Source organism: Pristiophorus japonicus, chromosome 17 (assembly GCF_044704955.1).
Source record: "Pristiophorus japonicus isolate sPriJap1 chromosome 17, sPriJap1.hap1, whole genome shotgun sequence".
Classification (NCBI taxonomy): Eukaryota; Metazoa; Chordata; class Chondrichthyes; family Pristiophoridae; genus Pristiophorus; species Pristiophorus japonicus.
Window position 1 is genome coordinate 125398636 of NC_091993.1, and position 13487 is coordinate 125412122.

General features: G+C 49.4%; 1 protein-coding gene across 1 annotated transcript in view; it reads left to right on the forward strand.

Moving 5' to 3' along the window:
• Positions 1-4825, forward strand: part of wnt2bb (wingless-type MMTV integration site family, member 2Bb) — an 81680-nt gene extending 76855 nt beyond the window's left edge. The window contains exon 5 of the mRNA XM_070859244.1: positions 3546-4825. Within this exon, the coding sequence (XP_070715345.1) occupies positions 3546-3775 (230 nt within the window). The 3' untranslated portion in view covers positions 3776-4825. The remainder of the gene's footprint in view (positions 1-3545) is intronic.
• The last annotated feature ends 8662 nt before the right edge of the window (positions 4826-13487 follow it).

A 13487-nucleotide genomic window follows, 5' to 3' on the forward strand; every position in this document is an offset into this window, starting at 1 on the left:
AAAATAATCTGATAGTCAGGATACAAATACATGAAGGATGTTTTGAATGGAGCTGGGTGCTGTAATCAAAGAATTAGAGGGATGAATTTTGATGAGCCAGATAGCTTTTTCTGATCCTTGCCATTTCTTACATTTTAATAAAAACTGAAAACGCTGGAAATACTCAGCGGGTCAGGCAGCATCTGTCGAGAGAGAAACAGAGTTAATGTTTCAGGTCGATGACCCTTCGTCAGAAATGGAAAAAGTTAGAGATGTAACAGGTTTTAAGCGAGTGTCGGGGCAGGGAAAGGGGGGAGGGAGGAAAGAACAAAAGGGAAGGTCTGTGATAGGGTGGAAGGCAGGAGAGATTAGAGAGAAAAGGGATGATGGTGTGAGGCAAATGGAGATGGCAATGGGACAAGTGAAGAAACAGAAGATGGGTCTAGAGAGGGTGTAAATGGGAATGGCAGAATAATCAACAGTTGCCGTGGGAAAAAATATGGGCAGATGTTATGGTCTGAAATTGTTGAACTCGATGTTGAGTCCAGAAGGCTGTAAAGTGCCTAAACGAAAGATGAGGTGCTGTTCCTCGAGCTTGCGTTGGGCTTCGTTGGAACAGTGTAGGAGGCCGAGGACGGAGAGCTCCAAGTGGGAGTGGAGAGGTGAATTAAAGTGACAAGCTCGGGGGGTCACGCTTACGGTTCACGTTTTAATGTTCTGATTACATTTAAATACCAGGAAATTGTTTAACAATCTATTATTCAGCCTGACACTCCCATGGTTCGAATGGAAAAGGAGCGCTCGTATTCCACAGAAACTTTGTCCTTCCATCTCTAGACGTTCCATCTCTATACCGTACAGTATATAAACCATGGACACCTCAAATCAATGTCCCAGTTTAGTAAGCTTTGCATTCTCCAGTCGGCTGTGGCTCAGTGGGTAGCACTCTCATCTCTGAGTCAGATTCAGGTCCCACTCCAGCAACCTGAACACAAATTCAAGACCCAGTGCAGTACTGAGAGAGTGCTGCACTGTCTGGAGGTGCCGTCTTTTGCATGAGACGTAAATTCAAGGTCCCATCTGAAAGAAAGAAAGAAAGACTTGCATTTATATAGTGCCTTTTACAACCACCAGACATCTCCAAGTGCTTTACAAACACTGAAATGCTTTTGGAGTGTAGTCACTGTTGTAATGTGGCAGCCAATTTGCGCACAGCAAGCTCCCACAAACCACATTGTGTTAAAGACCAGATAATCTGTTTTTGTGATGTTGATTGAGGGATAAATATTGGCCAGGCATCCTCCACTGCTCTTTTTTGAAATAGTGCCACAGGATCTTTTTTGTTCACCAAAGGGAGCAGACAGGGCCTTGGGTTAAGGTCTCATCTGAATGAGAGCACCTCCAACAGTGCAGCATTCCCACAGCACTGCACTGGAGTGTCAGCCTAGACTTTTCCACTCAGGTCTCTGGAGTGGGACTTGAACCCACAACCTTCTGACTCAGAGGTGAGAGTGCTGCCCACTGAGCCACAGCTCTCAGGTGAACAGCTTTTGAAGAAGAGCAGGGGTGTTCTCCTCAGTTTCCCACATTACAACAGTGACTACACTCCAAAAGTATGTCATTAGCTGTAATGCGCTTTGAGACATCCAGTGGTCGTGAAAGGCGCTATATAAATGCAAGTTTTTCATTCTTTCGGTGTCCTGGGCAATATTTATCTCTCAGCCTATATCAGTAAAAATCATTATCACATTACTGTGTGGTTGATAATGAAGAGGAAAGTCACGGGCTGCAGGAGGATATCAATCTACTGGTCAGGTGGGCAGAGCAGTGGCAAATGGAATTTAATTTGGAGAAGTGTGAGGTGATGCACTTTGGGAGGGCTAATAAGGAAAGGGTATATACATTAAGCGTTAGGCCACTTAATAGTGTAGATGAACAAAGGGACCTTGGAGAGCTTGTCCACAGATCCCTGAAAGTAGCAGGCCAGGTGGATAAGGTGGTTAAGAAGGCATACGGAATGCTTGCCTTTATTGGCCAAGGCATAGAATAAAAGAGCAGGGGGGAGGTTATGCTTAAGTTTTATAATGCTCTGGTTAGGCCACAGCTGGAGTACTGCGTGCAGTTCTGGTCACCGTATTATAGGAAGGACATGATTGAACTAGAGAGGATGCAGAGGAGATTTACGAGAATGCTGTCTGGAATGAGAATCTTAGCTATGAGGACAGATTGGATAGGCTGGGTTTGTTATCATTGGAACAGAGGAGGTTGAGAGGAGACCTCATTGAGGTGTACAAAATTTTGAGGGGCCTGGATATAGTGGATAGCACTATATCCAGGTCCCTCAAAGGGCCTATTTCCATTGGTGGAGGGGTCTATTACAAAGGGGCATAGTTTTAAGGTGGTTGGTGGAAGATTCAGAGGGGATTTAAAGGGGACGGGGGGGTTCTTCACACAGAGAGTTGTGGGGGTCTGGAACTCACTACCTGGTTGGTGGTGGATGCAGAAACCCTCACCATATTTAAAAGATGGTTGGATGGGCACTTAAAGTGCCGTAACCTGAAGGGTTACGGACCTAGAGCTTGTAATTGGGATTAGACTGGATAACCTCTTGTTGGCCGGCGCAGATACGATGGAAAGTACTGCAGGGAATCGAATATGGCCTGGGTGATCTCCTGGACTAGTTTTGATCGCCTGGATGGGTCGGAGAGGAACTTTGCCAGATTTTTTCCCCAATTGGCCTGGGTTTTTATCTGGTTTTTGCCTCTCCCAGGAGATCACATGGCTCCGGTTGGGGTGGAGTATAGAATATTTCAGTGTAAGGGGTGTCGCAGTTGTGTGGGGCGGATTGGTTGGGCGGGTGCTCTTTACCTTTCCGCCATTGTTCATTGTTCATAGGTTTATATGTAACCTTCAGGGCTGCTGACCGAGGGCCGTGTGGCTCTTTGTTGGCCGACGTGGATACGATGGGCCGAAATGGCTTCCTTCTGCACTGTATATGTTTCTTCTATAGTTACTGTTTGTGGGAGCTTGCTGTGTACAAATTGTATGCCGCGTTTCCTACATCACAGGCAGTCCCTCGAAACGAGGATGACTTGTTTCCAGGCCAAAAAAGGATGAGTTCACAGGTGTTTCAATGAGGGACCTGATATTCCAGATCCCGAACTACATGTTGAAGGGTGGAAGATGCCTGTGGGTGGATTTTTTTAACGTGGGGTGACCGTTGCACACCAGCCACCACACGGGGCTTGACAGAGCGAGGTCTTGGTCCAGGGGCAAGGGTTAACCAGGACGACTGGAGACCAGCTCTGCTGCATGGACCTAGTGTGCGCACATATCGCACAGTGTGGGCTGGGCCCGTGCTGCCCCTGGGCCCTCGGCTCTGGTGGGCCCCGAACTCGCGTCCCTCCACGAACTCTCGCCGCTCCTTCGCCCCGAAAGATGCCGCGTCTCCTGCGTTACAACAGTGACTACACTCCAAAAGTCGATGCACCTCAACATCCTTTGACACGTCCGCTCCCCAACAATTCATTCTTTGTTTTTTTTCTCTCTCTCTCTCTCTCTTGCAGGATCGCTGGGCACCGCGGGCAGAATGTGCAACAAGTCGTCACGGGGCACGGATGGGTGCGAAGTGATGTGCTGCGGGCGAGGCTATGACACCACCCGAGTGGCCCGGGTGACCAAATGCGAGTGCAAGTTCCACTGGTGCTGCGCCGTCAGGTGCCGGGAGTGCCCAGAGACGATCGACTTCCACACCTGCAAGGCTCCCAAGCACGCCGACTGGCTCGACCAGACATGATCCCCAGCCTGCGCCGTCGCCTCGACCCGGGGAATTGTGCGTGAAGGCGCGTGGCGTTTTTTTTTTGGGGGAGCTGTAGTTTAGCTGCATGGCTTTTCTTTTTTAATTAATACCCTGCGAAGCACTCAAGAGTGCACCGCACCTCCCAGGGGACCATGGTGAGCGACTGGCCATGCTCAGTAAATCATCGCATATTCCTTATCGATAAGGGGGAATTGCAATATAAAGCGTAAACCCTGAACCTTACCGTTTGCAATTGTTATTTTGTTTTTCCGAATGGCACAGTCCGGCTGCCCATTCGAGCAAGGGACTTTTTTTAACGTGAAGCCCACAGCTTCTCTAGTTGTCAAGTGACGAGGACCTTCCTGTGGCACAAGCTGCATGTGACTAATTTCTCCAGTCTGTTATTTACTCTTTTTATTTTGTATTGGTACGTCAATGCCTTATTAATCCGTGGAAAAGCTGCTGACTGCTCCTGGCGACCATTCACAACGGACGTGGAGCTGCATTCTGTGACAGGGAAACAAGGGCCTGCACTTTCTGAAGGCTTGTTGTGTAAATCTGTTATTAACAAGACAACCTGCACTATGGACATTAGCTACGAGAGGATAGCGGAGAGTGTGAGAGCAAGAGAGAGAGAGAGAAAGAGAAAGAGAGAGGGAGAGTGAGAGAGACTTGTCCGGCTATGACTAATCTATCCGTTGAGTTAAATCCACGTCAAGAGCCTTCAAACCGTAACAGAATGTCTGTGAAGACTTTAGGGAATATGTTGGAGCTCTGGTTTGCTGCTGCTTATTTCAATAGTGCAACTCACCTGTACTTTTTTTTAAAAATGGTTTAAGAATGTTTTTTTTTTAAATATTGTAATAATTCTTACACTGCTATCGGTATGTTAATGTTTGGCAGTCTTCAAGTGCTGTTCCTGCAGTCATAAGCTGATGCAAAAACGATGCATTATACACTGTACTGTAGTTTGATGGCAGCCCACCCCAGTACTTGGTTTGTAATTTCACAGACAAACTTTTTTCTAATTAAAAAGGAGAAACAAAAGATCATGTGCTGTGTGTTCCAGGTTCCGTCCCCCGTGGTCGCCCAGTCGGAAGAGCAAGGAGGGAGCACAGTCTTAGAGTTAGAGCCAGGCCGTTAACCAACGCAATCAGGGTGCACCTTTTCACACCAAGGGTTAATGGAAATCTGGGAATCTCTCCATCCCACGCCCCAAATAGTTGTGGAAGCTCGGGGGACCATGTCCCCCCATCAGCCACACTGCCTTCCCCAATGCGCGGCCCATTCAAATTTGTTATTTTTAGTTATTCGTTCACTGGATGTGGGCGTCGCTGGCAAGGCCGGCATTTATTGCCCATCCCGAATTGCCCTCAAGAAGGTGGTGGTGAGCCGCCTTCTGCAACTGAGTGGTTTGTGAGGCAATTAAGAATCAACCACATTGCTGTGGGTCTGGAGTCACATATAGGCCAGGCCAGCAGATTGCCATTCTCTGAAGAACATTAGTGAAGCAGATGAGTTTTTACAACAAACCGGTAGTTTCATGGTCAACTTTACTGATACAGTTTGTACCTCTCCAATCCGGGATTCTTTAGTCCGGAAACATCCCTGGTCAGGCATGGGTGGCTTCCCCCGTTGTTGATTGAGGCAAGCGGGCCAGGCAAGGAAAGGGAAGGGCAGGCGGCTGACTGACTGACTGACTGAGGCGCCGAAGCTGGGCCTGACTCCAGGCGCTCTCTCTCTTTTCCCCGCCACCGCTCTTTGCCCGCCGCAGCTCAGCGCCCGGTTGGAGTCTCAGGGCCCGGCATCTTGCGGCTCAGCTCTCTCTGTCCCCGCGCAGAACACGTTGTCACCAGTTGACCTCCCATGGTGTGGGAAATTCTCTGGTCCAGCACCGGTCAGGTCCCAAGGGTGCCGGACCAGAGAGGTCCAACTGTACGAGCGTTTTATTCCAGATAATATTTACTTAACTGAATTTAAATTCCCCAGCTGCCATGGTGGGATTTGAACTCATGTCTCTGGATCATTAATCCGGGCCTCTGGATTAACATAACCACTATGCCACAGTGCCTCCCTTTTTTTTGCTGAGCCTCCACAGCCCCCTGGGGTAGAGAATTCCAAAGATTCACCACCCTCTGAGTGAAGAGGTTTCTCCTCATCTCAGTCCTAAATGGCCAACCCCTTATTCTGAGACTGTGACCCCTGGTTCTAGACTCCCCAGCCCGGGGGAAACATCTTCCCTGCATCTACCCTATCAAGCCTGTAAGAATTCTTCTAAACGCTAGAGAATGTAGGCCTAGTCTACTCAATCTCTCCTCATAGGACAATCCCCCCCTCCCAGGAATCAGTCTGGTAAACCTTCAACAACAACAATAACGTATTTGTATAGCAAGTTGCAAGTATGTCAAGTGCATCCTTCCTTGGGTAAGGAGACCAAAACTGTACACAATACTCCAGGTGCGGTCTCACCAAGGCCCGTTATAATTGCAGGAAGATGTCTTTAAAGCCAGTGAGCGGTCTGCATGGGATCGCTCAGACCACTGCGTATAGGTGCACCTTAGTAGGAACTCTGCTGGGGCGGTGGGGGTCAATTGAAATTTTCACGCCTGAGATCAGTAAGGGTATCGAGGGATATGGAGCAATGGTGGGTCAATGGAGTTGAGGTACAGGCCAGCCATAGAATGGTGCAACAGGCCTGAGAGGGCCAAATGGCCCACCCCTGTGGCTGTGACTGGTATGGCACTGAATCCGATCGCCTACAGCCCCAGCTTCAGTCCCTGGTCTGCGCGGAGTTAGCTGACCCTCAGCCAAGATGGTGCTACAATTGAGCTCAGCGCCCCCGGATTAGAGAGGGGGAAACCCAGCCAGGGTTAGTGTGCGCCCGATTCCTCTCCAGTGACTGCTGCCGGACTCTGCACATGGAAGGAGAGGAGAGGATCAGGCAGCATCTGCGGAGAGAAACAGAGTTCACGTTTCAGGTCGGCGACCCTTCGTCAGAATGTTCAGGAGGGCGCTGAGCACCTCGAGTCTTGTCGCCGAGAGCGTGCAGAAAACAAGCGCGGGCAGCGGAAGGAGTGTGCGGCAAACCAGTCCCACCCACCCTTTCCCTCAATGACTGCCCCACCTGTGACAGAGACTGTAATTCCCGTATTGGACTGTTCAGTCACCTGAGAACTCACTTTTAGAGTGGAAGCAAGTCTTCCTCGATTTCGAGGGACTGCCTATGATGATGTGTAGAGAAACAGAGTTAACGTTTCAGGTCGAAGGGTCACAGACCCGAAAAGTTAACTCGGTTTCTCTCTCCACAGATGCTGCCTGACCCGCTGAGATTTCCAGCGATTTCTGTTTTTATTTTGGATTCCAGCATCCGCAGTATTTTGCTGACTGACGTACTGACACCCAACACCCAGGTTCACACATGAAGAAGTAGTTCTGGTAAACGGCCCTGTTAGTAACATTAACTCGTCTCATCGTCCAGTTTACTGACTCGCCTGTTCCCGTTGACAGCATTTTCTGTAGAAGCTTCACAATGCTGTGTATCCAGCTTTTTTTCCTTTTATTTGTGCTGTTATATAAGGGGTTCCGTATTGGGGTGTTGCTGTTTATATCCTGGGATCTTTGTCAGGATGGCATGGATACCTCGAGGGGTCTGTGTTGGGGTGATGCTGTTTATTTAAGGGGTTCTGAATGGGTAAAGATGTTTATATAACGGGGTTACGTAATGCGATGACGCTGTTTATTTACAGTCTTCTGTGTTGAGGTGAAGCTTTTTACATAAGGGTTTTTCGAGGTAGAGTTGTTAATATAAGTGACTCTCTACTGGGACGGAGCTGTCTACAATGGGTCTCTGCTTTTGGATGAAGCTCTTTATATAAAGGGTTCTATATCGGGGTGCAGTGTGTATATAAAGGGTTCTATATCGGGGTGCAGTGTGTATATAAAGGGTTCTATATCGGGGTGCAGTGTGTATATAAAGGGTTCTATATCGGGGTGCAGTGTGTATATAAAGGGTTCTATATCGGGGTGCAGTGTGTATATAAAGGGGTTCTGCAACATTGTGGGTTCATGTCCCAGTCCAGAGACTTGAGTACAAAAATCTAGGGTGACACTGCCAGTGTAGTACTGAAGGAGCGCTGTACTGTCAGAGGGACAGATAGCACCTCCAACAGTGCAGCAGTCCCTCAGCATTTCCCCTCCGACAGTGCGGCACCCCCTCAGAATTGCCCCACTCCCTTAGTACTCCCCCTCTGACAGTGCGGCACTCCGTCAGTACTGCCCCTCCGACAGTGCTGCACTCCCTCAGTATTGCCCCTCCGACAGTACGGCACTCCCTCAGTACTGCCCCTCCGACAGTGCTGCACTCCCTCAGTACTGCCCCTCTGACAGTGCGGCACTCCCTCAGTACTGCCCCTCCGACAGTGCTGCACTCCCTCAGTACTGTCCCTCCGACAGTGCGGCACTCATTTAGTACTGCACTGAAAGCTAACCCGGATTTTGTACCCACAATCTTCTCACTGCCACTGAGCCAAGCTAACAGTTTTTCTTTGTCGGCTTCTCGCCACTAACTCAGACTTCCCCAAACTCATCTCATGGACGACTCTACAGCCAGCAGACAAAAGAGACTCCATCCCAACATTCAACGCTGGGTTGCAACCTCGGTTCCAGAGAGAAATTACAGTATCCACATCACTATGATCCCTTGTACCATAATTTGTCTCCATACTACAACAAAAATGATAGGCAAACACTGGACAAAATGCATAAAATATTTACAAAGATGTTACTACAGCAAGCAATTAAGAAAGCAAATGGTATGTTGGCCTTTATTACAAAAGGATTTGAGTATAAGAGTAAAAATGTCTGACTGCAATTATAGCGGGCCCTGGTGAGACCACACCTGGAGTATTGTGTACAGTTTTGGTATCCTTACCTAAGGAAGAATACACTTGCCATTGAGAGAGTGCAACGAAGGTTCACCAGACTGATTCCTGGGATGGGGGGATTGTCCTATGAAGAGAAATTGAGTAGACTAGGCCTATATTCTCTAGAGTTTAGAAGAATGAGAGGTGATCTCATTGAAACATACAAAATTCTTACAGGGCTTCACAGGCTAGATGCAGGGAGGATGTTTCCCCCGGGCTGGGGAGTCTAGAACCAGGGGTCACAGTCTCAGGATAAGGGGTCGGCCATTTAAGACTGAGATGAGGAGGAATTTCTTCACTCAGAGGGTGGTGAATCTTTGGAATTCTCTGCCTCAGAGGACAGTGGAGGCTCAGTCTTTGAGTATATTCGAGGCTGAGATCGATAGATTTTTGGATATTAAGGGAATCGAGGGATTATGGGGATCGGGCGGGAAAGTGGAGTTGAGGTCGAAGATCAGCCATGATCTCATTGAATGGCGGAGCAGGCTCGAGGGGCCGAATGGCCGACTCCTGCTCCTAATTCTTATGTCTTTAAGTACTAGAATTGAGAGGGTGCAAATATCAGGAAAGGTTGAGCAGGTGGAAGATTGAGAGTTGACCTAATAAAGGAGTTAAAAATTATGAAGGAGTTCAATAGGGCAGATGTGCAGGAATTGTTTCCACTTGAGGCTGCTCCAGAACAAGGGGGCATAAATATAAGATAGTTGCTGACTGATCAAATAAAGGGGGAATTTAGGAGGAACTTCTTTACACAGAGAGTGGTGAGAATGAGGAACTTGCTACCACAGAGAGCGTTGATGCAGTTAAGGAGAGGCATAGATGTATTCATGAGCGATTAGGGAATAGGGGGATACTGAGTGGGCGGTAAGAGGTAATGAGAGTGGGAGGAGGCCCATGTGGAATATAAACGCTGGCATGGATCAGTTGGGCCAAATGGCCTCTCAGTTCTATAATAAAAACAGAAAAATGCTGTAAACTCTCAGCATCTGTGGGGAGAGAAACAGAGCGAACGTTTGAGGTCGTCAGAACCGGAAACGGTTGGAGATGTAACAGGGTTTAAGCAAGTGTTGGGGCAGGGAAAGGGGGAGGGAATGAAAGAACAAAAGGGAAGGTCTGTGATAGGGTGGAGGGCAGGAGAGATGAAATGACAATAAAAAGAAAGACTTGCATTTATACAGCACCTTTCACAACCACCGGACGTCACAAAGTGCTTCACAGTGAATGAAGTACTTTTGGAGTGTAGTCACTGTTGTAATGTGGGAAACACAGCATCCAATTTGCGCACAGCAAGCTCCCACAAACAGCATTGTGATAATGTCCAGATAATCTGTTTTTGTTATGTTGGTTGAGGGATAAATATTGGCCCCAGGACACCGGGGATCACTCCCCTGCTCTTCTTCGAAATAGTGCTGTGGGTTTTTTGATGGCCACCCGAGAGAGCAGACGGGGCCTCGGTTTAACGTCTCATTCAAAAGACAGCACCTCCGACAATGCAACGCTCCCCCCTCAGTGCCGCCCCTCCGACATTGCGGTGCTCCCTCAGTACTGACTCTCCGACAGTACGGCGCTCCCTCGGTACTGACTCTCCAACAGTGCGGCACTCCCTCAGTACTGCCCCTCTGACAGTGTGGCACTTCCTCAGCACTGACTCTCCGACAGTACGGCGCTCCCTCGGTACTGACTCTCCAACAGTGCGGCACTCCCTCAGTACCGCCCCTCCGACACTGCGGCACTCCCTCAGTACCACCCCTCCGACACTGCGGCGCTCCCTCAGCACTGCCCCTCCGACAGTGCGGCGCTCCCTCAGCACTGCCCCTCCGACAGTGCGGCGCTCCCTCAGTACTGACTCTCCGACAGCACGGTGCTCCCTCAGCACTGCACTGGGAGTGCCAGCCTAGGTTGTGTGCTCAAGTCTCTGGAGTGGGACTAGAACCCACAACCTTCTGACTCTGAGGTGAGTGTGCTGCCCACTGAGCCACGGCTGGCAAAGGGATGATGGTTTCTTCTGTAATTCTGTGTTGCACGAGTGAACAGTGTAGCACAGACTCAATCTGAACAGGGTGATAGAAGCTGGCTGATGTGACTGGTATCCAGCTGGAGATAGACGGAGCCTATGGGCATACTCAGTCATTGCTGAGGGATTGCCTGTTGGTGGTGGGGTCACAGCGAGGAGGTATTTGCATTGTTTACGACCACCTAGCGCGTATCGGGCCTTCCATTCTCTGCTGCCTCGGGGTAAATTCCTCCCTCCATCAACCTCTGAGCAGAGATGGGGATTGTGGTGACTGAAAAGTTGTCTTCCTCATCTGTAAACACTTCCTGCCCCCTCAACCAGGTTTATCTTCATCCATTAGATCTCCCCCGCCCGCCTCAAGCCAGGCCTCAGGATGTTGAGTCTGGTTGTCTCGTCATTCCATGAAATATTTTTTCACAGATGTCTTGTATCATCTGCGTTCTGGGTTCTGCTACCCCTTGTGGCAACACTGTCTCTATCAGGTATTGCGCTATCGGCAGCTCAAAGCTTTAGTCCTGAAACACTTCAAATGACTGAATTGCGGGTATTCACTAATGGTCAGTCTAGCGAGCACAGGGGAAGATAATCTACAAACAATAATGGCCCAGATATTTAGGTCCCTAACAGAGAGAAACTTTATAGACTCTTATCTTTTTCCTCTTTTTTTTTTTAAATGTCCTTATCCTTTCATCACAATTTCTGATACTTCGGGGGAGAAATTGGATGCCTTTACGCTTCCCGTTGGGGCTGCTAATGAGGCGTAAATGGCTTAGCGCCCGGGTGTGGCGCTGACATCGACTCCCGTCATATTGGGCGGGAGTTTAGCGACGGCGCTAAGGCGTTACGCCCCGATCTCCTGCGCCCGGAGATTGTGACGTCATCGCCACGTTAGCGTCCCGGACCCGAAATTCACTTCCGCTTCTGGCAGCAGCGCCGGGCGCAAACACCAACAGTTAAAGGAGGCGCGGATTGGGCGACGGTTAAAGGCGAGGTGGCCGAGGTCAGTTTAAAAAAAAAAACTTACCTTTGTTGTTGCTGTGGAACCCGCGATCGTTCAGCCTGGCGCTCTGCTCGAGCACTGAGCTAATCGTGTCGGGACCATCACTGCCTCGGTGGTCGAGTTGGTCTTTTTTTTTAACTTGCTGGGCCGACAGCGATGGCCCTTCCCTTTAACGGAGGGAAGGGGCCATTGAACACGGCAGCGCTGCATGTCCCAGTGTGCCGCGCTGCTAAAGTCTCCGCCCCCAACCCCCGCCGCCCCCTGCTGGCGAGTGGAGCACTTCCTTCTTGGAGCGCAAATGGCGAATATTTTAAAAGTTTCAAATCGTTAGCGCCTGGAGCTAACATTTCAAACGTTTAAAAATTAGTGCCCCAAAGTTTTTCCACTGGCCTCAGTACCCAAGCTTTCCTTTGGCAGGTTAAGGGTTAAGCCCGGCATTTATTGCCCATCCCTAATTGCCCCTTGAGAAGGTGGTGGTGAGCCGCCTTCTTGAACCGCTGCAGTCCGTGTGGAGAAGGTGCTCCCACAGTGCTGTTAGGGAGGGAGTTCCAGGATTGTGACCCAGCGACGATGAAGGAACGGCCGATATATTTCCCAGTCAGGATGGTGTGTGACTGGGAGGGGAACTTGGAGGTGGTGGTGTTCCCATGCACCTGCTGCCCTTGTCCTTCTAGGTGGTAGAGATCGGAGGTTTTGGAGGTGCTGTCCAAGACTGGAGTCACATATAGGCCAGACCAGGTAAAGATGGCAGCTTTCTTTCCCTAAAGAACTTTAATGAACCACTTGGATTTTTATGACAATTTTTTTTTAAATTGAATTTAAATGGGAGGATTTTAGCCTGATGGTCTCTGGATTATTTGTCCAGCCCTCTAGTTACTGGTGCCGTAACATAACCACATACCCCTAGAATTCTCCCATTTATTTAACTGTTTCCTTTAACAAAAGCTCATATTTTTAAAAAGTCTCCTATGAAAAGTACGTCCCAATGAACTGAAACCAGATTTATCACATAGGTAAGTAGAGATAAGGAAGCCTTTCAGCCCATCTACTGACCATCTCCAATCTGCGATGGCAGCTCCTGTTTAAGTTACATTCCAGAGAAGGCCATTCGTTATTAAAATGAGATCTTTCAAGGCTTAATTTGATGTTGCAGGCAAAGCTAATGTTGATTGGGAGTGTTGCTCCGCTCATAGTGGGGCCGGCATGGGGAATGGCAAGATGGGAAATGAGGAGATGGGAAGGGAGGAGGTGGGGAAATGAGGAGATGGGGAGGGAGGAGATGGGGAGGGAGGAGATGGGGAGGGAGGAGATGGGGAGGGAGGAGATGGGGAGGGAGGAGATGGGAAGGGAGGAGATGGGGAGGGAGGAGATGGGGAGGGAGGAGATGGGGAGGGAGGAGATGGGGAGGGAGGAGATGGGGAGGGAGGAGGTGGGGAAATGAGGAGATGGGGAGGGAGGAGATGGGGAGGGAGGAGATGGGGAGGGAGGAGATGGGGAGGGAGGAGATGGGAAATGACCATCTAACTAGTCGTCACTTTAGGCGAGGCTGCAGTACCTGAACCAGTCCAGAGTGACTCCAGAATTAACATCCTGGATATCAGATGTCCGTTGCACCACAAGCAGCAGCAGCAGGCCTGATCACATCAGCCTCTCCGCCGTAACATCCTCACGCCTAACTGCATTTCTAATTCCAAACACCCACCAAGCACTTTAATTGGACAGGACATAGCGCTTCAATCGAAACCAACACCTTGTGTTCTCAAATACAAGACC